The sequence below is a fragment of the Stenella coeruleoalba genome (assembly GCF_951394435.1).
Source record: "Stenella coeruleoalba genome assembly, chromosome: 2".
In the NCBI taxonomy this organism is placed as follows: Eukaryota; Metazoa; Chordata; class Mammalia; order Artiodactyla; family Delphinidae; genus Stenella; species Stenella coeruleoalba.
In genome coordinates this window covers 2,587,219-2,609,732 of record NC_137147.1, presented here as the reverse complement: position 1 = coordinate 2,609,732, position 22,514 = coordinate 2,587,219, and the positions used below count along the sequence as shown (strand labels likewise).

The 22,514-nt window shown below is 42.7% G+C and overlaps 1 protein-coding gene across 6 annotated transcripts in view; it reads left to right on the top strand.

Moving 5' to 3' along the window:
* The window catches only part of TECPR2 (tectonin beta-propeller repeat containing 2), a 95,397-nt gene that overhangs the window by 2,289 nt on the left and 70,594 nt on the right, over nucleotides 1-22,514 (top strand). For all 6 annotated transcript variants that reach the window (XM_079913194.1, XM_079913192.1, XM_079913191.1 and 3 more), the window contains exons 2-4: nucleotides 12,751-13,039; nucleotides 19,240-19,368; nucleotides 19,738-19,869. In XM_079913194.1, coding sequence (XP_079769320.1) covers nucleotides 12,821-13,039; nucleotides 19,240-19,368; nucleotides 19,738-19,869 — 480 coding nt within the window. In that variant the 5' untranslated portion in view covers nucleotides 12,751-12,820. The remainder of the gene's footprint in view (nucleotides 1-12,750; nucleotides 13,040-19,239; nucleotides 19,369-19,737; nucleotides 19,870-22,514) is intronic.

Genomic DNA, 22,514 nt, shown 5'->3' with positions numbered 1-22,514 from the left:
GAAGACTAGAAAGAAGCCATTGAGGAAGATAGAGAACAAATCATGATGGTGCCCTGTGATAACTGCCCTCATAGCGTTCTGTGAAAGAGGGAGGCTGAAGGCTTCCTGTGGAGAACTTGTTCTTACAAGATGCGTATGGGGGACGGGGAAGGAATGAAAGGGACTTTGCAAAGACACACAGGTCATGGTGTGTTCAGGGACTGTGGTGGGAAGCTCACTGTGGCTGCAGTGTGGAGTATGTGGCTGGAAGAGTGGCCTGAGATGAAGCTGGATGCGGACTGGTTTGTTGAACTGCTCAACTTCATGCTGTCATCAGGCTTTAGACTCTGAGCACTGGCTAGCCAGCGGGCTTGGGATCAGAAAAGTGACAAAACCTCATCTGGAAGATAAATGACTGCCTCCATCTCATTATGTTCAGCCATAAGATTTTAACATTTAAAAGAACAGTGGATGTTGTAGCCAGACTTTAAAAATAGACTGTATGGGAGGGAGACGCAAGAGGGAGGAGGTATAGGGACATATGTATATGTATAGCTGATTCACTTTGTTGTACAGCAGAAACTAAAACACCATTGTAAAGCAATTATACTCCAATAAAGATGTTAAAAAAAAAAAAGACCCTGCAACAGGGAGTGACTGTCACTTCCTAGAGATTTTGGAGAGACCCCTTAAACCATTAGAGCTGTCAGGGGGCTCTGGCAACTTCTGATCGTTGTACTAAGTGGATGATTTAGACTGTGTGTTACTAGTCCTAGCTCCAGTTTATAAAACTGCCCATCAGGCATTTGGGTGCTATCAGTCAGCGTGAAGGTCAGCTCCCACCTTCCAGGTGTATGGGATTGTGGTGTTAATGGGAGAGAGAATTATCCTGCCTCAAAGAAGAATGTTTTGATGTTTTATATTTTTAATGGAAATATTCAGAACCACGGAAGCATTATTGATTTTAAAGATTGGATTGAGAATATTTTTTTGCAGTAAGACCTGAAGTTAACATTTTACTTATTCATTCAACAAATCTTTACTGAACATCTACTCCGTGCCAAAGATATTGTTAACGTACGAGGCTTTTCATTGGTAAACAAGAGAGGGTTTATGTTGCTTACATTCTCATGAGAGAGATGATCATTAAACTGTTTATCAAATAAAGTAATTAAAGGTTGTGATGAGAATTATGAAGGACATAAACAAGATGATATGTTAGAAGGAGGAGGGGACTGATGGATACTGTAAGTGATCTGATCAGGGAAGGCCTTTCTGAAGCCTGGTGTGTGGAGAGAGATGAACGATCGTAGGGGGAGTAGTCAGTTCTGAAGCCTGAGGAGGGCAGAGTGGACCAGTGGAGCTAGAGCTTGGGGGATGAGTGGAGAGAGGTGGAGATGTGATGGGGGAGCCAGGAAGGGGTCAGACCACACAGCCTGTAGGCCACAGAAGGGTATTTGCTTATTCTCAGAGCACTGGGGAACCACTGTAGAATGTTGAATAGGGTGAGTGGTATGAGATCCACCCATTTCTCTTTCAAAGAACTTCTTTTTTTTAGACACTTTTTTTCAGAGCAGTTTTAGGTTCACAGCAAAACTGAGGGGAAGCTACAGAGATTTCCCGTTTACTCCCTGCCCCACCCGTGTGCATAGCCTCCCCTTTTATCAGCATCTCCCACCAGAGTGGGGCATTTGTTACAACTGATGAACCTGCACTGATACAGCATAATCACCCAGAGTCCATCGTTCACCTTAGGATTGGTGTTGTGCATTCTGTAGCATTGGGCAAATGTATAGTGACATGTATCCATCTTTATGGTGTCAGTATTTTTATTGCCCTAAAAATCCTCTGTGCTCTGCCTACTTATCCCTTTCCCTCCCCCACACAAACCCTGGCAACCACTGATCTTTTTACTGTCTCCATAGCTTTGCCTTTTCCAGAAGGTTACAGAGTTGAAATTATACAGCGTGCAGCCTTTTCAGATTGCCTTCTTTCACTTAGTAATGTGCACTTCAAGTTCCTCCACGTCTTTTCATGGTTTGATAGCCCATTTCTTTGTAGTGCTAAATAATATTCTAGTGCCTGGATGTACCAACGTTTATTTATTCATTCACTTACTAATGTGCTAGTTGCTTCCAGATTTTTACAATTATGAATAAAGATGTTGTAAACATTCTGGTGAAGGTTTTGTGTGGGCATAAGTTTTGAACTCGTTTAGATAAATACCAAGGGCTGCAACTGCTGGATCATATGGTAAGATTATGTTTAGTTTTGTAAGAAACCTTCAAATTGTCTTCCTAAGCGGCTGTACCGTTTTGCATCCCCACCAGCAATGAATGAGAGTTCCTGTTGCTCCACATTCTCACCAGCATTTGGTGTTGTCAGTGTTCCAGATTTTGACCATTCTACTAGGTGTGTGGTGGTATCTCGTTTTAATTTGCATTCTCCTGATATATGATGTGGAGCATCTTTTCATAGACTTATTTGACATCTGTATGTCTTCTTTGGTGAGGTGTTTATTAAGATTTTTGGCCTGTATTTTTTTTTTTGCAGTACGCGGTCCTCTCACTGTTGTGGCCTCTCCCGTTGCGGAGCACAGGCTCCGGACGCGCAGGCTCAGCGGCCATGGCTCACGGGCCCAGCCGCTCCGCGGCATGTGGGATCTTCCCGGACCGGGGCACGAACCCGTGTCCCCTGCATCAGCAGGTGGACTCTCAACCACTGCACCACCACCAGGGAAGCCCTGGCCTGTATGTTAATTGGGTTGTTGAGTTTTAAAAGTTCTTTGTATATTTTGGATAACAGCCCTTTATCAGATAGGTCCGTTCTGCAGTTTTTCTCCTAATCTGTGGCTTGGCTTCTCCTTCATTTGACGCTGTCTTTTGTAAAGCCGAAGTTTTAAGTTTTAATGAAGTCCGGCTTGTCAGTCGCTGCTTTCTGGGCCGTGCCTCTGGTGATATTGTTTGCAGTGGCATCTTACGCCCAGGGTCGTCTGGGTTCTCCCCTGTGTCGCCGTCTAGGAGTTTTACAGCTGTTGTGCTGTACATTTAGGCCTGTGATCCTTTTTTGGGGCTGCGTTGGGTCTTCGTTGCTGCGCGCGGGCTTTCTCTAGTTTCCGAGTGGGGCTACTCTTCATTGCGGCGCCTGGGCTTCTCATTGTGGTGGCTTCTCCTGTTGTGGAGGACGGGCTCTAGGCACGCGGGTTCAGTAGTTGTGGCTCACGGGCTTAGTTACTCCGTGGCATGTGGGATCTTCCCGGACCAGGGATGGAGCCCATGTCCCCTGCATTGGCTGGTGGATTCTTAACCACTGCGCCACCAGGGAAGCCCCTGTGATCCATTTTGAGTTAATTTTTGTGAAAGTCTATGCCTACATTCACTTTTTTACATGTGGATGTCCAGTTGTTCTAGCACCATTTGTTGAAAAGGCTGTCTTTGCTCCATTGTATTGCCTTTGCTCCATTGTCAGAGATCAGCTGGCTGTATTTATGTGGGTCTATATCTGGGCTTTCTCTTCTGTTCTGTTGATCCATTTGTTCTTTTGCCAGTACCACTGTCTTGATAACTGATGCTTTATAATAAGTTTTGCAGTTGGGTAGTATCAGTCCTCTAACTTTGTTTTTCTCCTTCAATATTGTGTTGGCTATTTTGGGTCTTTTGTCTTTCTATACAAACTTTAGAATTATTTTGTTGGTATCCACAAAATAACTTATTGGGATTACACTGAATCTGTACATTCAGTTGGGAAGAATTGACATCTTAACAATATTGAATTTTCTTGTCTGTGAACATGGGATATCTCTCTATTTATTTAGTTGTTCTTTGATTTTGTTCATGTGAGTTTTATACTTTTCCTTGTATAGCTCTTTACATATTTTGTTAGATTTATACCTAAGTGTTTTGTTTGGGGGGATGCAAATGTAAATGATACTGTGTTTTTAATTTCAAATTCCACTTGTTCATAGCTGGTATATAGGGAAGTGATTGACTTTTGTATATTAATCTTGTATCCTGAAACCTTGCTATAATTGCCTATTAGTTTCAGGAGTTTTTTTTATTGATTCTTTCAGATTTTCCACATAGATAAACATGTCATCCACAAACATAGTTTTATTTCTTCCTTCCCAATCTGTATACCTTTTATTTCCTTGTCTTATTGCATTAGCTGGAACTTCCAGTAAATGTTGAAAAGGAGTGGTGAGAGGGGGACATCCTTGCTTTGTACCTGATCTCAGTTGGGGAAGCTTTTTTTTTTAATTTATTTACATATTTATTTTTTATTTTTGGCTGCATTGGGTCTTCGTTGCTGCGCGCGCGCTTTCTCTAGTTGCGTTGAGCGGGGGCTACTCTTCATTGCGGTGCGCAGTGCCTTCTCGTTGCGGAGCACGGGTTCTAGGCGCATGGACTTCAGTAGTTGTGGCACGTGGGCTCTAGAGCGCAGGCTTAGCACTTTTGGCGCATGGGCTTAGTTGCTCTGCGGCATGTGGGATCTTCCTGGACCAAGGCTTGAACCCGTGTCCCCTGCATTGGCAGGTGGATTCTTAACCACTGCGCCACCAGGGAAGCCCAGTTGGGGAAGCTCTGGGTTTCTCAACATTAAGTGTAATGTTAGTTGTTAGGTTTTTTTTGTGGATATTCCTTATCAGGTTGAGGAAGTTCCCCTCTGTTTCTGGTTTACTGAAATTTTTGTCATGAATGCATGTTGGAGAGCTGATTCTTCTTTTTCTTGTTTGTTTTGTTTTTTGGGTTTTTTTGGTGTGTTTTTTTGGGGTAATAGCTTCATTGAGATTTCACATACCATATATATTAACCATTCAAGGTGTACAGTTCCGTGTTTTTTAGTATATTCGCAGAGTTATGCAACAATCAGTTTTAGGACATACCACCCTAAAAAGAAACACCGTGTCCTTTAGCAGTCATGCCCACCCCCACTCTCTTCTCTCAGCTTCAGGCAGTCATTGCTTTCTGTCTGTAGATTTGCTTATTCTGGCCATTTGCTATTTCATATAAATGGAATCATGCAAACGTGTGGTCTTTTGTGTCTGGCTTCTTTCACTTAGCATAATGTTTTCAAGGTTCATCATATTGTAGCATATATCAGTACTTCATTCCTTTTTATTACTGAATAATAGTCAGTTACATGGATATACAATGTTTTGTTTATCCATTCATCAGTCGATGGACAGTTGGGTTGTTTTACTTTTTGGCTTTTATGAATAGTAATATGAAATTCTGTATACAAGTTTTTGTGTAGACATACGTTTTCATTTCTCTTAGGTATATAACTAGGAGTAGAATTGCTGGGTCATATGGTAACTGTACGTTTAACCTTTTGAGGAACTGCCAGTGACTGCCGCATTTTATTTTCTACCAACAATGTATGAGGGTTCCAGCAATGTTCCAACAATGTATGTGTTTCTCCACATCCTTGTTAACACTTATCTGTCTTTTTGATTATAGCCATCCTAGTGAGTGTGAAGTGATATCTCGTGGTTTTGTTTTGCATTTTCCCTGATGATTAATGATATTGAGCATCTTTTCATGTGCTTATTGGCCATTTGTATGTCTTCCGGGGAGAAATGTCTATTCAGATCTGTTGCCCACTTAAAAATTACCTTTTGGGCTTCCCTGGTGGCGCAGTGGTTGAGAGTCCGCCTGCCGATGCAGGGGACACGGGTTTGTGCCCTGGTCTGGGAAGATCCCACATGCCGTGGAGCGGCTGGACCCATGAGCCATGGCCGCTGAGCCTGCGTGTCTGGAGCCTGTGCTCCGCAACAGGAGAGGCCACAACAGTGAGAGGCCCGCGTACCGCAAAAAAAAAAACAACAAAACAACAACAACAACAAAAAAACCTTTTAATTATTAAGTTTTAAGCATTTCTCATATATTCTGGATACAAGTCCTTTGTCAGATGTATGATTAACAAGTATTTTCTCTCATTCTGTGGGTTGTCTTTTTACTTTTCTTGATGATATCCTTCAGAGCACAAAAGTTTTTAATTTTGTTGAAGTCAGAGAGCTTATTCTGACTGCTCTGTATGAATCCGGATTCCAGGGACAGGTGTAGAAGCAGGAGAGCAGTTGTTACAAGAACAATGCGGTGGTCCACGTGAGAAGTGTACTGGATTTGTCTCAGGCATGGCCACAGAGTTGGTGAGAAGGGGCCAGCTGTGAGGTAGGTTAGGACATAGAGCTGATGGAACAAGGTGAGGGATTACTGTAGGGGTGAGGGAGAGGGAGAAATCATGGATGAATGATAGGGTTTCAGCTTAAATAATTTTGATCCAAAATTTGATTATGCTGTCTGTTACCTGCTACAGAATTATGATAGTTTTTAGTGGAGTTTGGCCAGCGAGTCCGGCACTCCCTTCTTACACATTTGAAATTGCTTTTGGTTGTATGATCACTGATTGTGCCAAGGAGATGGTTCCAGAGACTCTGACCTTCCATATTTTCCTCTAATACTGCCTACGCCACCTCAAATAAACATATTTTCTAAGTGAGACTAGTGTGCCTGCTTTACCAGTGCAGTTTCAAGGCAAGTCCTCTGCCCCCTTCTAACCAGACTGCAACCTCAAAGCCCCCTCTGTGTAGAGATTATGGAACTCTCAGTGAATAGTATCAGTTCAAGGGAATGAGTTTTTGAAATCTAAATGTCATAATTTGACAGGGCTACTTTGAGGAAAAAGACTTTTAAAGGAGGAACTAATATCAGCTGACATTTGTGAAGTGCTTCTCTCCTCTGCTTGCTTCCTAGGAGATCTCATCAGCTAAAGTGGAAATTAAAACACTTTGAGAAAATCTTGGTTTATGAATATAGCGTGTTCTCTTGGTTTATGACTATAGTGTGTTCTCTGCAGTTTTTTTATATGGTCACTAAAAATCTTATTCTAGGGAAGTATTTAATGACATGGCAAGTGCTCATGATTTATTAAGTGAAAAACCCTGTGTGTGTTTACACACATGTAGCTATACCCTATCTATATATGTAACATGTCTCTATGATGGGATTATGAGTGGCATTTATTTCATTCTTTGTACTTTTCTATATTGCTATGTTTTTGATAGCGAACATTTATAACTTTTATAAAAATAAAATTTTATTTTAAAAACATCACGTAAATTGTGGCACATCAGTGTTTGTGTGCACACACCCATCAAGGAAATACATCTTTTCCTGCTCCTGTGATGCCCTTCTGCTTGAAGGTGGAGAGGAACTGTTGAAATGAGAACATTTCTCGCCTGTAAAGTGGAGATAACAGTGGTGCCAACCTCCTGAGGTTTTTTGTGAGGATTTAATGAGTTCGTGTGTAAAACAGTTTCTGTTAAGTAATAGTGTTTACTGTTACCACTGTTGCTACTTTCATTGTTATTTTGGCTTTAGTGTCCTCCTTAAAATGATCTACGTGCTTTCCCAAGGTGTCTGACTGTGGCTGTCCTCGCTTGTGTTTGCCTGATAGCCGTTTCATTTTCATTTGATTTCGGGGTCATGTGGGTTTTGCCCACCTCTCTGGAGTACTTGTACAAACCAAAGATTGGGGAGCATGGGTATCTTTTAGCCAAGGCAGTCTTGACCTTACAAAGTTGTAAGTTTATGAAGTATGCTGCTGTATGGACAGGATCAACATTCACCGTCAAAATTTCACTTAAAATTATATGACCCTGGGCAAATTTCTGAACCTCCCAGAGCTTCAACTTCTGCTAAAAGAGGGTATATTAATGTTCTTAACCATCGCAGAGGGACTTATTACTGTTTACTTACCTTTAGGAAAGGTGTTTGTAAGTTACCCTGCCTGCTTCACTGTATGTTTTGTCTATCATGACTGTCAAATGAAATAGGAGTCTGAAAATGATCTAGAGGATTTTTATTCCAGCATTGAACTGGGGCCATATTGGAGAAAAGAAGAAATTTTGTTTCTTTTCCATTCTTGAACTCACTCCTTCCTTGCAGATTTTCCTTTTTTTATAACTCATTCATTTATTCAATAAATACTTAGTGTGGGACTTCCCTGGTGGCGCAGTGGTTGAGAGTCCGCCTGCCAATGTAGGGGACACGGGTTTGAGCCCTGGTCCGGGAGGATTCCACATGCTGCGGAGCAACTAGGCCCATCCCATGCGCCACAATTGCTGAGCCTGTGCTCTAGAACCCGCGAGCTACAACTACTGAGCCCGCACATTGCAACTACTGAAGCCCGCACACCTAGAGCCGTGCTCCACAACAAAAGAAGCCACCTCAGTGAGAAGCCCGCAATGAAGAAGCTGCAATGAAGAGTAGCCCCCGCTCGCCGCAGTTAGAGAAAGACCGTGCACAGCAACGAAGTCCCAATGCAGCTGAAAATACATAAATAAATAAAATAAATAAATTTATAAAAAAACTAATTAATTAATACTTAGTGCCTCCGATGTGCCTGACCCTTTTCTAGGTTCCAGGGGCTAGACAGGTAAGTGAGGTGGATGTGGCCTCTGCTCTTGGGCATACAGACCAGTGGTGGAGGGGACCAGGCAGAGATGGCCATCAACAGGAGAGGAAGAGGATGCGTGGAGAAAGAGAAGCAGGGGGTGGGGATGTGATAGAGAGTCCTTTGGAAAGGGCTGAGGACTTGAAGGGCAACGGCCTAGATTCAGGTCTTGCCCGTGTGGTCTTGAGCAAGTCTTGTGACCCTCTGGCCCTCAGTAGCTTATGTAAAAGTTTTTTTTTTATTAGAATATAATTGCTTTACAACGTTGTGTTAGTTTCTGCTGTACAATGAAGTGAATCAGCTGTATGTATACATATATCCCCTCCCTCTTGGACCTCCCTCCCACCCATCTAGGTCATCACAGAGCTGAGCTTCCTGTGCTTTATAGCAAGTTCCCACTAGCTATCTGTTTTATGCTTGTTAGTGTATTTATGTCAATTCTAACCTCCCAGTTCGTCCCACCCACCCCTTCCCCTCCTGTGTCCACATGTCCATTCTCTATGTCTACGTCTCTGTTCCTGCCCTGCAAATAGGTTCATCTGTACCATTTTTCTAGATTCCACGTATATGCGTTAATAAACAATATTTGTTTTTCTCTTTCTGGCTTACTTCACTCTGTATAACAGACTCTAGGTCCATCCACATCTCTACAAATGACCCAACTTCATTCCTTTTTATGGCTGAGTGATATTCCATTGTATGTATGTACCACATCTTCTTTATTCATTTATCTGTCTTTGGACATTTAGGTTGTTTCCATATCCTGGCTATTGTAAACAGTGCTGCAATGAACCAGCTGGGGTACGTGTGTCCTTTTGAGTTATGGTTTTCTCAGGGTATATGCTCAGTAGTGGGATTGCTGGGTCATATGGTAATTCTATTTCTAGCTTTTTAGGGAATCTCCATACTGTTATCCACAGTGGCTGTATCAATTTACATTCCCGCCAACAGTGCAAGAGGGTTCCCTTTGCTCCACACCCTCTCCAGCATTTATTGTTTGTAGACTTTTTAAAAATAAATTTATTTATTTTATTTATTTATTTTTGGCTGAGTTGGGTCTTTGCTGCTGCCCATGGGCTCTCTCTGTTTGCGGCGAGCGGGGCTGCTCTTTGTTGCGGTGCGCGGGCTTCTCATTGTGGTGGCTTCTCTTGTGGAGCACGGGCTCTAGGTGCGCGGGCTTCAGTAGTTGTGGCTTGCAGGCTCTAGAGCACAGGCTCAGTAGTTGTGGCGCATGGGCTTAGTTGCTCTGCAGCATGTGAGATCTTCCTGGACCAAGGATCGAACCCGTGTCCCCTGCATTGGCAGGCAGACTCTTAACCACTGTGCCACTAGGGAAGCCCAGTAGATTTTTTGATGACGGCCATTCTGACCGGTGTGAGGTGATACCTCATTGTAGTTGTTTTTTGTTTGGTTGGGTTTTTTTTGGCTGAGTTGGGTCTTCGTTGCTGCGTGCAGGCTTTCTCTAGTTGCCGAGCGGGGGCTACTCTTTGTTGTGGTGCGCGGGCTTCTCATTGCAGTGGCTTCTCTTGCTGTGGAGCATGGGCTCAAGGCACACCGGCTCAGTAGTTGCAGTGCGTGGGCTCTAGGGCGTGCAGGCTTCAGTAGTTGTGGCACGTGGGCTCTAGAGTGCAGTGCTCAACTAAGTACATGGGCTTAGTTGCTCCGTGGCATGTGGGATCTTCCAGGACCAGGGATCGAGCCTGTGTCCCCTGCATTGGCAGGTGGATTCTTAGCCACTGTGTCACCAGGGAAGTCCCCTCATTGTAGTTTTGATTTGCATTTCACTAATAATTAGTGACGTTGAGCATCCTTACATGTGCCCCTTGGCCATCTGTATGTCCTCCTTGGAGAGATGTCTGTTTAGTTCTGCCCATTTTTCAATTGGGTTATTTGTTTTTTTGATATTGAGCTCCATGAGCTGTTTGTCTATTTTGGAGATTAATCTTTTGTCTGTTCCTTTGTTTGCAAATATTTTCTCCCATTCGGAGGGTTTTCTTTTCATCTTGTTTATGGTTTCCTTTGCTGGGCAAAAGCTTTTAAATTTAATTAAGTCCCATTTCATTTGTTTATTTTTGTTTTTATTTCCTTTACTCTAGGAGGTGGGTCAAAAAAGATCTTGCTGTGGTTTATGTCAAAGTGTGTTTTTCCTATGTTTTCCTCTAAGAGTTTTATAGTGTCTGGTCTTACATTTAGGTCTTTAATCCATTTGGAGTTTATTTTTGTGTATGGTGTTAGGTAGTGTTCTAATTTCATTCTTTTACATGTAGCTATGCAGTTTTCCCAGCACCACTTATTGAAGAGGCTGTCTTTTCTCCACTGTATGTTCTTGCCTCCTTTGTCCTAAATTAGGTGACCATATGTGCGTGGGTTTATCTCTGGGCTTTCTATCCTGTACCATTGATCTATATTTCTGTTTTTGTGCCAGTACCATACTTGTCCTGATTACTGTAGCTTTGTAGTATAGTTTGAAGTTGGAGAGCCTGATTCCTCCAGCTCTGCTTTTCTTTCTCAAGATTGCTTTGCTGGGACTTCCCTGGTGGCACAGTGGTTGGGAATCCGCCTGCCAGTGCAGGGGACATGGGTTCGAGCCCTGGTCTGGGAAGACCCCACATGCCACGGAGCAACTAAGCCCGTGCGCCACAACTACTGAGCCTGTGCTCTAGGGCCAATGAGCCACAACTATTGAAGCCCGCGTACCACAACTACTGAAACCCCAGCGCCTAGAGCCCGTGCTCCACAAAGAGAGAAGCCACAGCAATGAGGAGCCCGCACACCACCATGTAGAGTAGCCCCCACTCGCCCCAACTAGAGAAAGCCCACGTGCAGCAACAAAGACCCAACACAGCCAAAAATAAAATAATAAATAAATTTATTTAAAAAAATAAGATTGCTTTGCTATTCGGGGTCTTTTTTGTTTCCGTACAAATTGTAAAATTTTTTGTTCTAATTCTGTGAAGAATGCCATTGGTAGTTTGATAGGGATTGCATTGAATCTGTAGATTGCTTTGGGTAGTAGAGTCGTTATCACAATGTTGATTCTTCCAATCCAAGAACATGGTGTATTTCTCCATCTGTTTACGTCATCTTTGATTTCTTTCATCAGTGTTTTATAGTTTTCTGAGTACAGGTCTTTTGTCTCCTTAGGTAGGTGTATTCCCAGGCATATTATTCTTTTTGTTGCGATGGTAAATGGGATTCTTCCCTCAATTTCTCTTTCTGATCTTTCATTGTTAGTGCATAGGAATGAAAGAGATTTCTGAGCATTAATTTTGTATCCTGCAACCTTACCAAATTCATTGATTAGTTCTAGTAGTTTTCTGGTGTCATCTTTAGGATTTTCTATGTATAGTCTCATGTCATCTGCAGACAGTGACAGTTTTACTTCTTTTCTGATTTGTATTCCTTTTTCTTCTCTGATTGCTGTGGCTGGGACTTCCAAACCCATGTAAAAGTCTGTAGGGTAAGGATTAAATGGGTGAATGAACACTTCATAAAGTATAACACGCTGTGTGATGATATATAACACGCTTCCCTTTATTGAGGGAAGCTTTGAATCCAAATTTTCAAGAGGTGTGGGTGTCAGTGCAGAACAGGTAGGAGGTGTTGTGTAGCTGGTGTTCTGAGTGCTGTGGAGGCTGTGGCTATCCAGCCGGGGGACACGTTTCTCCACCACCTCGACACAGTGAGCTTATTCCTACGTCTGGATTGGTCCACTGTTCTTCTAGTACAGTGTCTTTACTGTTTCTTTTCCACACACTTTTTTTTTTGGCCATGCAGCTTGCGGGATCATAGTTCCCTGACCAGGGATCAAATCCGTGCACCGTGCAGTGGAAGGGCGGACTGCCAGGGAATTCCTCTTCTCCACATTCTGTCCTTCCTGGTGGGCTTCAGAATTTTGGATGTTTCCAGTGAAGCTTTCTCCACTCTCTAGTCCACACTGCTCTCTCCCTCTTCTGATAGAGACCCACAGATTAGCACCTAATCACATCTGGTTTTATGTCTCTTCACAGTTTCTTTTGCCTCCCTAACTAGATCATAAGCTACTTGAGATTAAGAACTGTTTTTAATATTTTTTCCACCCCTTTCCCTCCATAGCATTTATCACAATATAAATTACAGGGGCCAGCACATATTGAAGTGAGTTTTGAATTAAAATGCTCAAAAGTGATCTTAATGGCACTTGGTTACTTTCTCTGTTTAATTCAGCGCTGACTATAATTCATATCCACCTGGAAGCTCCTCGTTCCCACTATTATACCTGACTTATCTTTGCATGACTAGATGTTGAAAGCATTATGATGCCTTGTTCTTCAGCCCCCAGGTTTCCCTAGATGCCCGTTAAAATTCCTGTCCTGCTTGAAGATCATCTGTGGAAACGTTGGCCATGGCATCCGTATCAGAGTCTGTTACATTCAGAGAGTTCTGCCCTTTGTACTATCTCCTCAATGCCATTCCCACAAAGATCCAGAAGGGGTTCCGCTCCATAGTGGTCTACCTCACGGCCCTGGACGCCAACGGGGACTACATTGCCGTGGGCAGCAGCATTGGCATGCTCTACCTGTACTGCCGGCACTTGAACCAGATGAAGAAGTACAACTTCGAGGTGAGTCTTGCTTGTCCTCACCTGAGCATGTGTGAGCCCTGGCTAATGTTTAACATGCTTGTGAGTTCCAGGATGGGGTAATTTACTTCTGATTTGCTAGAATATGGCCTGAGTGCCCTTCCCAAACAATACTTTATGACCATTTTTTTTTCGCCGTACGCGGGCCTCTCACTGCTGTGGCCTCTCCCTTTGTGGAGCACAGGCTCAGCGGCCATGGCTCACGGGCCCAGCCGCTCCGCGGCATGTGGGATCTTCCTGGACCGGGGCACGAACCCATGTCCCCTGCATCGGCAGGCGGACTCAACCACTGCGCCACCAGGGAAGCCCTCTTCATTCCTTTTTATTGCTGAATGCTATTCCATTGTATGGATAAGACCACATTAGCTATCGATTCCTCATGGACGCTTTTTATTTCTGTTTATTTCTATCTTAGTTTTCTGAGAGTTTTTATCATGAATGAGTATTGAAATTTGTCAGATATTCACTTGAATCTGTTGTGATGATATGATTTACTTCTTTATTTCCTTCTTTATTTATGTGTTATGTTACATGAATTGAGTTTTGGTTATTATTCCAACCGTGCATTAATCTTTTAAACCCCATTTTGTCATGATATATTATCCTTTTCTTTTTGGCCTCGTGGCATGGCTTGTGGGATCTTAGTTCCCTGAACAGGGATTGAACCCAGGCCCTGGCAGTGAAAGCACCAAGTCCTAACCACTGGACCACCAGGGAATTCCATATTATCCTTTTTTTTTTTTTTAATCTTGCTGTATTCCTTTTAGTAATATTTTGTTCAGATTTTTTGTGTCTGTATTCATGGAAGAATATTGGTCTGTAGCTTTCTTATGATGTTTCTGTCTGGCCTTTCTTATTATACACATATCTAGTGTTTTCATTCTATATTTAACTACTCAAGTTGGACATTATTATTATTATATTTTATAGTCACTGTTTAGATTCCCTCACACTTTTGCCAACGTCTTTACTCACCATCCCTTGTTACATCTCAGTTCTTCCCTTTGCAGCCATTCTCCTTCTTGCTGGAGTACATCCTTTATTTTTTAAATTTTTGGCTGCATCGGGTCTTCGTTGCTGTGCGTGGGCTTTCTCTAGTTGTGGTGAGTGGGGGCTACTCTTCATTGCGGTGTGCAGGCTTCTCATTGTGGTGGCTTCTCTGGTTGCGGAGCACGGGCTCTAGGTGTGCGGGCTTCAGTAGTTGTGGCTCACGGGCTCTAGAGCGCAGGCTCAGTAGTTGTGGTGCACGGGATTAGCTGCTCCACCACATGTGGGATCTTCCCGGACCAGGGCTTGAACCCATGTCCCCTGCATTGGCAGGCGGATTCTTAACCACTGCGCCACGAGGGAAGCCCTGGAGTACATCCTTTAGTAGTTCTTGTGTTGAAGTCTTTTGGTGGTAAGTACTCTTGATTTTTTTGTTTGTCTGAATGTCTCTCTGTCTTTGAATTGTTTAGAGGTATACTATTCAAGGCTAACAGTTTTTTCCTCTTAGCACTTTGAGGATGATACGTCTCAACATCCATTGTTGAGATGTCTTTTGTTAATAATTGTTCATATTTAGTTATTTCCCTTTTTTCTCTGACATATATCTTCTTATTGCCTTTGAGGTTTTACTGTTTCACTACAAAATGTGTATGTGTGTATTTCTTTTCGTGAGTCTTGTTCAAGGCTTGTGCTCCTGAGGATATAGGTCTTTCATCAGTTTTGGATAATTTTTAGCCCTTATCTCTGAAGATGTTTCCTTCTCCTATCCTCTGTTTTCTTTCCTTCTGGAATCCCAATTAGATGTAGGTAGGACCTTCATATTCTATTCTCTATGACTTTTAACTTATCTGTCATATATATATATATATATATTTTAGATTAGGGGTGGAAGTCATTTACAATTTCTTTTTTTTTTTGGAAAGAGACTCCACCTCTATTTTTTAATTTTAATTTTATTTTATTTTACATGTTGGGGGTAGGAGTTTATTAATTAATTAATTTATTTTTGCTGTGTTGGGTCTTCGTTTCTGTGAGAGGGCTTTCTCTAGTTGTGGCAAGCGGGGGCCACTTTTCACTGCAGTGCGCGGGCCTCACTGTGGCGGCCTCTCTTGTTGCGGAGCACAGGCTCCAGACGCACAGGCTCAGTAGTTGTGGCTCACGGGCCTAGTTGCTCCGCGGCATATGGGATCTTCCCAGACCGGGGCTCGAACCCATGTCCCCTGCATTAGCAGACAGATTCTCAACCACTGCGCCACCAGGGAAGCCCATCTGTCATATTTTTTATCTTTCCTTTGCCGCACAGATCTGTCATCTAGTTCAATAATTTTCTTTCATCTGTGACTAGGCTGCTATTTAGTCTACCCCTGAGATTTTATATTCTTTTGATTCTTTTTCATTTCTGTTATTTCTGATAATAGTTTGGTCTTATGTTTCAATTTCTTTTTACATTTCTTTAACATTTTTAAGCATATTTCTTTTTTATTACTGAAACATAGTTGATTTATAATGTTTCAGGTGTATAGCAAAGTGATTCAGTTATATATTCTTTTTCACATTCTTTTCCATCATGGGTTATTACAATATTGAATATAGTTCCCTGTGCTATATAGTAGGTCTTTGTTGTTTATTTTATGTGTAGTAGTATCTGTTAATCCCCAATTCCCAATCCTTCCCTCCCCTTAAGCATATTTCTTTTATGTTCTGGGTCTCCTCACTCGACATGAAATGCTTGAGTCAGGATGAGGAGTTGTCCAATTCTGTTATTGCTTTCTTTAGTTGGTTCTTCTTGAGGGGACCTGTCTCCCTGTGGTCATGTCTAATTGTGAGGTATGTGGCTGATCCTAATATGTGGGAGTGCTGAGGGGCCTGGGTTGAGACTGTTCCACAGATGGGGTTGATGGTCACTCTGCCAGCCGCCTTGGAGTGCTACAAACACGGAAGCATGTCAGGTGAAGTGCCTGACCTAAAGGTTCTTTTCAGTGGGAAGGGAGAATAAATTCAAACTCTGGTGCTGGATACGGCAGCTTTGTGATTACAGAATCTTTTTTATTCACTCCAGTCAATGCCTGAGATAAGACAAAGGTCCTTGTCAGCTTCGTTTCCCAGCAAATTGATTTTCCCCTAGTTTACACTTTCACTGAGAGTTAGGTCTTCAGGGATTCTGGCTTTAGCAGGAGATGTCAGTTCCAGCTCCCCACGTCACCTGGCCTGAAGCCTTGTCCTCATTAACCGTCCTCACCTCAGAAAATCAAGGGTCTAGGCGTTGGCCAGATTGCCCTATGTAGCCTGTAGCTTCAGGGCTGGCTTCCGTTCTAGTTTGACAGCATTCTTTTTGTTTTCGGCTCTTGTAGATTTTCTTTACTTTTCTAGAGATCAGCTATGCGTTTAAAAGAATGTTTTATGTATCTTATTCAACATTTCTAGGTGTTTGGAGAGGAATGTTTTTCAGAATAGCTAGAGTGTTATACTGTGAGAAGTTGAAACTTCTTATTTTGTTTCTGTCTGAAGTATAGTTAGATATTGATAATCTGATTCTTCGGATGTTTTGGTTCTTAAGTCAAGAACCAAATCTATTTAATAATCATATTAAATAACCTTAAGTCAAGTTTAGTACATTGGTTTATTAAAAAGCACGTGTACAAGCATTGCATATAGATATTCAGGCTTCCAGCCCATCTGAGCAATGATTTTGAAACCATTCATTCAGGAAAATTACACAACCGTTTTGATTTTGTGCTGTGATGTGGCAAGATCTCCAATAAGTGATTTTGATTCCTGTTGTAGTAGCAGTTTTTATAATTACAAATTCCCAGGAAAAATATTCTCTTTTTAACATTCTGTTGCCATGTCAGACGATACACATCTAAAGCATGTTATGTTACTTTGTTCCCTCAAAGCAGAGATGGAACCATCACTCACATTCCTGCACTCCTTTCATTCTCCTCCTTTCCCACAGCCGACCACACCTTCCATCTCCATGGCCATGGATCTGCTCAGAAGGCATAGGGCAGCGAGGCAGAGCAGGGCCTCTGTAGGGTCACACTTGGGTGTGAGTCCTGACTATTGATTCTCTCTAGCTTTGTGACCTGAGACAAACCACTTCACCTTTGTAAAATGAGGATAACTCCAGCACCTGCCCTCTTGGTGGTTTGAGGACCCCAGGAGATGATGCCTGTGAAGTGCTGAACAGGGTGCCCAGCACAGGACACGCGCGACTGGCAGAGCGTCCCTTACAGAGAGAGTCGATGTGCTCTGTCATCACTGCTGCCCTCCTTCTGACCGGGTCTTCATACTCTTCTTTCCTCGTCAGGGTTTACTGCCCTTGCACCTGTTCAGTTTGCCACATCCCTTGACCGGGCGCATACTACCTCCACCTGAACTATCGCAGGAGGCTCCCAGCTGGTCCTCCTGCCTGGTCCCACGCCTTCCTCCTTCCATCCTGTTCCTAATGGGGTTACCAGAAACACCTCTGACTGATACACCTGCAAAAGCAGGCATCTTCAAGGGTCCCCCTTTTCCTTCCTGTAGCTTAAGATCCAGGTCCCTTACCCTGTATCACGACGTGGCACCAAGTGTAGTTATAGCCCATGAACATCTGCTGCAAGCTGTAGAGTGGCAGGTGAAAGTGAGCTCAGTCGCTGCCACCCCCACTCGTGGGGGGCAGCTCTTCAAGTGCACGTCTCATTGCTGCAGCTCAGCTGTGAGCGGGCAGGCCTGCGCCCTACTGTGTATTACCACTCAGTCCCCTGAATGCACAGATTGATTACCATCTAAATTACTGCATCAGGGATCAAAGTGGCTTATGGAAGATCTTGCCATATGTCTTAGCGAGGTCGAAATGGTTGTGTAATTTTTCTGAATGAGTGGTTTCAAAATGAAAAATGATCATTCAGATGCTCTGGAAGCCCGAATATCTGCACTCAGTGCTTGACATGTGCTTTTTAATAAACCAATGTATTAAGCTTGAGTTAGTGTTATTTAATGTGATTATTGATATGAGAACCAAACCACGCCAGGAATCAGTTTATAAAGCACTCCCAAGTGTATTGTCTCACTGATCCTCAAGCAAGCCTGTGTGGCAGGTACACACCATGGACTACAGTCGGTGGATGACTTGTCCACGTTGAGAGAGAAGAAAGGAGAGCTTGCGTCTGGGATAGCTCTTCTGACTCCAGACTCCGGTTTCGAGGGGAACTACCTCTCCTATCCAAGTTCCTTAGTACTCTCTTGATAAGAGCTCAATGTAGTCATACTTGATTGAACAGTATTTCCTTTCTCAGAAATGCAGTTTTAAAATTTTGTCATTTCAGGGACTTCTTTGGTGGTCCAGTGGTTAAGACTCTGCACTTCCAGTGCAGGGGATACAGGTTCAAATCCTGGTCAGGGAACTAAGATCCCACATGCTGTGTGGCACAGCCAGAAAAAAACACAAAAACAATTGTCATTTCAAAGATAAAAAACCTAGAAAGAAAAAGAGATTAATTATTTTTCTGAATTGTATACATTTTCAATCAGGAATATATATAGGCTGCAGTCCAATGAGGTTTTCCATTCCATTGGTAGGTAACGTTTCGTAGTCTGAAAGCTGGCCTGGTGACAGGCCCATTTGTTTTGTTTTTTTGTTTGTTTGTTTTTAACATCTTTATTGGAGTATAATTGCTTTACAACTTTGTGTTAGTTTCTGCTGTATAACAAAGTGAATCTTTTTTTAATTAATTTATTTATTTTTGGCTGCATTGGGTCTTTGCTGTGCTCTGGCTTTCTCTAGTTGTGGCGAGCAAGGGTTGCTCTTCATTGCGGTGCGCGGGCTTCTCATTGTGGTAGCTTCTCTTGTTGTGGAACATGGGCTCTAGGCGCATGGGCTTCAGTAGTTGTGGCATATGGGCTCAGTAGTTGTGGCTCGCAAGCTCTAGAGCACAGGCTCAGTAGTTGTGGCGCATGGGCTTAGTTGCTCTGCGGCATGTGGGATCTTCCCGGACCAGAGCTTGAACCCGTGTCCCCTGCACTGGCAGGCGGATTCTTAACCACTGCGCCACCAGGGAAGCCCGTGCCACGTCTTCTTTATTCATTCATCTATTGATGGACATTTAGGTTGCTTCCATGTCCTGGCTATTGCAAATAGTGCTGCAATGAACATTGTGGTACATGACTCTTTGAATTATGGCCCATTTGTTTTTGAATGTTTCCTCTTTCAGGGGAAAACGGAATCCATCACGGTGGTGAAACTGCTGAGCTGCTTTGATGACCTGGTGGCTGCAGGCACAGCCTCTGGGAGGGTTGCAGTCTTTCAACTTGTATCCTCGTTGCCAGGAAGAAATAGACAGGTAAGTACTAATCATTTTAGCATTTCTTAACTTCTTGGCGAATTCCTCATGTCTTTTAAAATGAGGAGTCCTCACGTGCCAAGAAAACACTTGCTCAGAAAAGCCTCACTCTGTGCTCTTTATAATCAGGTGACATTTTTGTTCCTGGTAGGACACTTGGCAAAGAGCATATATGGGTAATTTTGCTTAATATTCTCTGGCTCTTCTCTGTCAGTTTTAAAGGTGGACCCTTGTGCAGGTTTTTGCATGGAAACAACTTGGGAACACCAGCTTTTCCATAAACGGGAGGGATTGCGTACCACCTTGTTCACATCTCACAGTGTTTATCCTTGTCTTTTTCTTGTGTGTATTTTCATCGTTTATTCATAGCTTCGGAGGTTTGACGTCACTGGTATTCACAAGAATAGCATAACAGCTCTGGCTTGGAGCCCCAATGGAATGAAATTGTTCTCTGGAGATGACAAAGGGAAAATAGTCTATTCTTCTCTGGATCTAGATCAGGTAAAATTATTTTCAGAAATATTGGTTGTCTTATATTTGGAGAAGTTGGTCAACTTGAATTTTTGGTTATTGTCCCTTTTTAAAATTTTTATTTATTTATTTATTTTTTGTCTGCTGTGCCGGTTGGCTTGTGGGATCTCAGTTTCCCAACCAGGGACTGAACCCAGGCCACAGCAGTGAAAGTGTGGAATCCTAACCTCTAGGGCACCAGGAACTCCCCATTGTCCCTTTCTAATCTCAACTGTTGTTTGTAACATTTTCTTTCAAGGGCTTTTCTAATGCTTTATAAGCTTCTACTTCTGTATCTAAAGAATTGGCCTTTGTTTCTTCTGGAACATACACTTTTTTTATTCTCCTGTTTTCTATTGCTACCAATTAGAAAAGTAGCCACTATCAAACGTATTTCCTTGGAGAGTTTGTAGGAGGATGTGAAGCGTTTACAGTCATGACTATTGTCGACTGAAAAAAAAAAAAAAGCACAACCTAAAAGTCGAGAATTTTTATTCCGCGGACTTACTGAGGACTTAAGCCCGATAGACAGTCTCTCACATGACTCTGAGGGACTGCTCCAAAGAGATAAGGGAAGAGCCAGGATATATAGGAGTTTTGCACAAACCAGGTAGTTGAACATCAAGATTTCTGCTAATTAAAGAAAAAACAAACATCTCAAGTTAATGACTTTAGCGCTTTTCTATGTATGGGAAGATACCAGAGTCTGGGCTCATTGAAATCATTCCTTTGATATACACCTTAACTGTCTAGGGCCAGTAAGTATCCTGTTCTTTTCCGTCTTGAACCCCTTCAGCTGTACTGTTGGGGGAGGCTGCAGTGGCTGATAGCTGCAACATCCTTTGTTCGTCTGTATGGCGGGCAGCATTCTTTGTCCACACTGTGGACAGAGGTCAGTGCTTCCAGTGGGTGGTGAGCTCACCCCCAGCCAAGCTCTGGTTGTGTGGGATAGAGTGGTGGGAAAGGAGGAGGGTTGGTGGCAGCAGGGAACCTAGCCCCACCCTCGTATTTGTCCTTTTATTTAAGCCTCACGACAGAACCCTAAGCTGTGTGTGCTGATCTTCAGTCAGTAGAGAAGGAACCCAGGCTCCAGGGGATCCAGTCATGAGCTGATGCCTGGCAGAGCTCAACTTCAAACCTAGGGTGTGCTCCCATCGCGCATGTGGCTTTCTGCCTGCCTGTGCTTTGTCTTGTCATACCTCTGCTCAGTTAGAATGAACCCCTTGGGGGCACGGTCCTTTCGTTTTCTTATTTGTAGCCATCATTCCTAGTGCGTCTAGGAATTCAGCAGTTACTAGCTGGATGACTTTTAGTCCCTCTGATCCAAGACTGACCTGTCTTCTACGAATATTCTCTAGCAGTAGTTCTCAAACATTTTGGTCCCAAGACCCCTTTACACTTTACACTCTTAAAAAGAGGATTCCAAAGAGGTTTTGTTTGTATGGGTTTTACATCTACTGAGTGTACTATGTTAGAAGTTAAAACAGAGAAATTAAAAAATTTTTATTAATTTTATTTTGAAACAATGAACTCATTATATGTTAACATAAATAACATACTTTTGTGAAAATAACTATTTTCAAAACTACTGCTGAGAATTCCCTGGTGGTCCAGTGGTTAGGACTCAGCACTCTTACTACCGAGGGCCTGGGTTCAGTCCCTCGTTGGGGAACTAAGATCCCACAAGCCGTACGGCGCGGCTGAAAAAAACAAAACAAAGCAAAACAAAACTTCTACTGCTGTTTGCAAGAGTAGCATGGGTTTACATTTTTGCAAATCTCTTTAATGTCTGCCTTAATAGAAGACAGCTGGATTCTGCATTTAGTCTGTCACAATACATTGTTTTGGTTAGAGTATGTAAAGAAAATCTGGCCTCACACAGACATGTAGTGGGAAACAGGAGGAGTATTTTAATAGCCCTTCCAGAGAATTGTGGACATTCTTTAACCACATCCCCAAATTGACTAATGGTAGTTTCTTTAAAGGTTGGTTACAACGTGGAATCTGAAAGCATATAGATGAATTTTTCTTGCTCTGTTACAGTGAAATCTATTGGTCTGTCTTGCACTTAGAATGGCTCCTTGACCCACGTGTGATTTTGTAACATCTTGCATTGATCACTTGGAAAATACTGACCTACTGAGTGACGCACATCTTCCAAATGTTGAAACATTTAATTATATAATATCAAAGAAAGCACCTTTGTTAATATCGCCATCATTCTGATGAGAAAAGTCTTTAGCTGTTGGGAATCTGTCAGGTTCACAAGGGTGGATACAAGTTTTCAAATTCTAATCTTCACTTGTAAACTTGCATTTTGTTATCAGCAACAAATACTGTCACTTATTTCCCCTGAATTGACAGGCTTACTTTGTTCTTTCTGAGAAAATGCCTGCCAAATACCCAAGTTTGAATAATTATAGTATTTCAAGTAAAAATGTATTTTGTGAAAAAAAGCAGCTGGTTGAGCTCACAGCTCATACGACCGCACAAGTGCTTCCTCCTTGAGAACCGAAGTGCTTCAGCATCAGCAGGAGGGCTGCGTGCGTGCCCTGTTTTGTCACACAGAATACAAAGATAGGCGTACACAAGAGTCAAGATGAGATGGAATTATCATTTTCCTGCGTCAAAGACCT